Consider the following 4241-nt stretch of genomic DNA (forward strand, 5'->3'; position numbering starts at 1 on the left):
ATTATATATATAATATTTATAATATATATTATATATATAATAAATATAATATTTATAATATATATACAATATATATAAATAACATAAGTACTTCTTGACTCCTCATCAGAGCAAGTAAAACGGCTTGTAATATCGTGATAGACTTCTATCGTATTCAATAAACTCTGTGAATAGCAAAAGAGTAGCTGAGGGGTTATACAGATGTTTATTTTCTTATAAACAATTAAACAACTTGTTTTACTGCTTTCTTTGACGAACAGATATTGTAAAGACTGAAGACGCTACCGCATATCTTAGCACAAAAACATCTGCCGGCAAATATATAAATATATATATATTATATTATATTATATTATATATTATATTATATATATTATGTATATATATATGTATAAAAGGAATGCAGGTATGAAGGTTAGTGATGCGAGACACGGGAGGAGCTGATACACTGCAAGTGCATGCATCTGTACAGGGGTAGCGCCCTCGTTTATATATATATATATATATATATATATATATACATGATATATAAATGCATTATATACTATTTATATCATCTACATATATATAATCTACATATATGTATATACATATATATATATATATATATATATATGTCCCCTTAGGCAGCCTCCTCCGAGAGCAATAAAGACGAAGTTAAGAAGATATTAAAAGAAGTATATTCATAAAGAGATAATGCGAGAGATTTAAAAAAAAATAAAGGAGAAGTTAAATAAATAATAAAAATAAATATACCCAAGGGTATATTGATTGTGAATAATATTAAAATTGCAGCTGGAGATACACCCGAAGTAAACTGAAATAAAAAATTCAATCAGAGGCAGTGCAAACGATACTCAAGGTCGATACAAACACACAAAACCCTAAACCTTAAACCCTAAACCCTAAACCCTAAACCCTAAACCCTTAGCATTCAACCCTATGCTCCAACCCGTAAACCCTACAGTGTTTGGAGGGTGCTCCTGTTGGGCTCGAAGAGGCGTTATTGCAGTTTATTTGTTTTAATAAAGTTGTTGTTGTTGTTTTAGGGTTTAGGGTTTAGGGTTGGGGTTTAGGGTTGTTTATTTATTACTACTTTTATTAAAGTAATTTAATATACAAACAAGAAAAGTAATGAAAGAACAGACATACTATGCACTAAACCCACAAATATTCGTCAAATAGATTTAATATATATTTAAATAAACTTGTTTAAATATAATTTATTTTTATGTTTATTTTATTAAACAAGAAAAACAAATAATAATAATAAATATATCTCTTATGCGCCTTGTGCAGAGTATTTTATGAGTTAAGAATTGTTTTAATATATTTATATTATTAATATTATTATATTATTAATATTATTATATTAATATTATTTAAATTAAAATAAATATCTTAATATTATTATTTTCTTAACTTTGTTTGGCTGCCTCTAATAATAGTGCTGCAGCCAAGGGGGGCCCCAGCGCCGACTAGGGTTTCATAAGTATATACCTTCGAGTAGTTTTCTTCTTATTGACAAATTATTTTATTTTATTTTATTTTATTAATTTTAATTATTTAATTAATTATATTTTTAGTCTTTCTCCTCCGCTCAAACCCTTTCAATCAACACCGTGGGGGGGGCCGTACAGCTGGAGAGCGAACGAAACTGTAGCTAGGGTTTAGGGTTTAGGGTTTAGGGTTTAGGGTTTTGATTTGCTTCTATAATCTGATTATAACGCAGCAGATATTTCTCATTTCAGCCGTTCAGGGGCCCCCCTACCTTCCCTGGTGCTGCACACAACTCTTGTTACGCTTCAGGGGCCCCTGAGGGTTTATCTAGGGTTTAGAGTTTAGGGTTTAGGGTTTAGGGTTTAGGGTTTGAAATGGAAAGTGCTTGTGAGGCTGCGATAACCGCCTTAGAGGCGCGGACAGCCAAATTGCAGCAATGGGCTGCGGTGTCTACACAGGTGAATAATAATAAAACAACAACAAAAACATATTTTATTCCTTTAAAAAAGTTTGCGTCTCTCGTTTATTTTTACTTCTTTATCGCTTTGTCTTTGTCTTTATCTACTACTCTTGCTGTCTCTGTCTCTGTCTCTCTATCTCTCTCTCTATATATATAATATATATAATATACATAATATATATATATATATATATATATATGTATGGGTATAGCTATATCTTTGCTTTCTTCTCTTTTTATCTGTCTCTGTTTCTTCATTTCTTCGTCCCCTTTAATCTGTCTCTCTTTGTCTTTATTTATTTGTTGTTTTATGTCTCTTCTCTTCTTTGTTTTAATTTACTTTGCTTTTTTTATGTTTTTGTTTTGTTTATAATAATTAATCTCTGCTGCTCTTCTATCTGTCTTTTGTTTATTCCTCAGTTTTAAATTTGTTTGTTTATTTTTTATTTATATACATTTTAAATGCATTTATTTTATTCTTATCTTTACTCTGGCCTCGGCAGTGCTGTTGCTGCTGCTGTTGCTGCTGCTTTTGCTGCTGCTGTTGTTGCTGCTGTTGCTGTTGTTGCTGCTGTTGCTGCTGGTGCTGGCTATTCTGTCGCTCTTATAGTTGCTATTATTGCTGCTGCTTATTCTGCTGCTGCTGCTCTTATTGCTGCTGTTCTTGCTGCTGCGTTTGCTGCTGCTGTTGCTGCTGTTGCTGCTGCTGCTGCTGCTGCACCGCGAAGTTGCCGCTATGAGTAAATCTTATTTATATTTTATTTAATTAATTAATTAATTTAATTTTGTTTTTTTTATATTTCTATTTGATGTCTCTTTACCTTAGGTCGGCTCTCAGGAGATTCAACAGCTCGAAGCTGCTGTTGCTGCGCTGCAGCAGCAGCAGCAGCAGCTGCAGCAGCACCGAATGGAGACACTTCCAGCAATAGAGAAGGCAGCTGTTAGCGAGATAAAAGAACTCAGAAAGGTAGACACTGTCTGTCTCCTTTTTGTTTATTTGTTTAGAGTTGTTTGTTTCTTTTTGTTTATTTGTTTAGAGTTGTTTGTTTCTTTTTGTTTATTTGTTTATCTGTTTTTGTTTTTGTTTGTTTATTTAATTTAAGTTTGTTTGTTTATTTAATTTATTTATTTTAATGTTTTTCTCTGCTTTGCTGCTGCAGGAAAGAGACACTTTAGTTAGCCGCATGCGCTGCGAAGGAGACAAATTAATTGAGAGCCTCAGTCTCTTCTATGAGAACAAAGAGAGTATATAAACCCTAAACCCTAAACCCTAAACGCTAAACCCTAAACCCTAAATGCTTTTGCTGCAGACAGCAGATCCTGCATCTTCTTTCTTAAGGCGTAAAACCCTGCGTATTCAAGGCCGAGGGCTTCAGGGAGAGGGATTAGGGTTTAGGGTTTAGGGTTTAGGGTTTAGGGTTTTGCGTTCAGAGTCATGGGGAACAGCTGTAGCGTCTGATAAGGCAAAAGAAAGATGTGCAGACCTATGGGCTTCGCTTGCTCAAGTAAAGAGCACCAGGTTAGGGTTTAGGGTTTAGGGTTTAGGGTTCAGGACGCATGGTTAGCTTGAGGGTTTGCTATTTAGGGTTTAGGGTTTAGGTTTAGGGTTTAGGGCTTGGGCTGTATGTACAGGAAGTCTGCTGCTGAGGTGTTGACAGCCAAACTGAATGACGGTGAGCCGCCCCCTAGGGTTTAGGGTTTCAGCTTAAGAGGTAGGGATTGAGGTTTAGGGTTTAGGGTTTAGGGTTTAGGGTTTAGGGTTTATGGACTAGGGTTTAGGGTTTAGGGTTTGGGGTTTGCAGCACTGGGGGAGGCGGAGAAGGCAATTTGTGAAGAGGCGGCTTCGAGGCGGCAGGCTGAAGAAGCTCTAAACAAGTAATAAACCCTGGGGTTTAGGGTTTAGGGTTTAGGGTTTAGGGTTTAGGGTTTAGGGTCTGAACGTATGCTGTGTTTTTCTGAAGTGCATTTTTTAGTTTTTTGTTTTGTTTCTTTTTTGTTTTTTTAATTGTTTCTTTATTTGCTTTCATTTATTTATTTATTTATTTATTTATTTATTTATTTATTTATTTATTTATTTATTTATTTATTTATTTTATTTGTTTAGAATGCTCCTCTCTCTAAGACAACAAACCCGCGAAGAGTTGCAGGAAATTCGCCGCAAGCGCGACCAAACTGAAGAAAAAATATTAAGGCTGCTAGAGGAGTCTTGTTAGTTCTGCTGCTGCTGTTGCTGCTGCTGCTGCTGCTGTTGCTGCTGCTGCTGTTGCTGCTGCTGCTGCTG

At 34.8% G+C, this 4241-nt stretch overlaps 1 protein-coding gene across 1 annotated transcript; it reads left to right on the forward strand.

Moving 5' to 3' along the window:
- Nucleotides 1–421: 421 nt before the first annotated feature.
- EAH_00063720 (hypothetical protein, conserved) lies at nucleotides 422–3839 on the forward strand (the record flags this gene model as incomplete). Its single annotated transcript, XM_013393085.1, has 7 exons — nucleotides 422–474; nucleotides 1883–1958; nucleotides 2787–2927; nucleotides 3121–3205; nucleotides 3392–3479; nucleotides 3593–3633; nucleotides 3763–3839. The coding sequence occupies 7 exons, from the start codon at nucleotides 422–424 to the stop codon at nucleotides 3837–3839; spliced, it is 561 nt and encodes a 186-aa protein (XP_013248539.1).
- Nucleotides 3840–4241: the final 402 nt, after the last annotated feature.

The sequence above is a fragment of the Eimeria acervulina genome, genomic scaffold, assembly GCF_000499425.1.
Source record: "Eimeria acervulina Houghton genomic scaffold, Eah_scaff1872, whole genome shotgun sequence".
NCBI classification, from domain to species: Eukaryota; Apicomplexa; class Conoidasida; order Eucoccidiorida; family Eimeriidae; genus Eimeria; species Eimeria acervulina.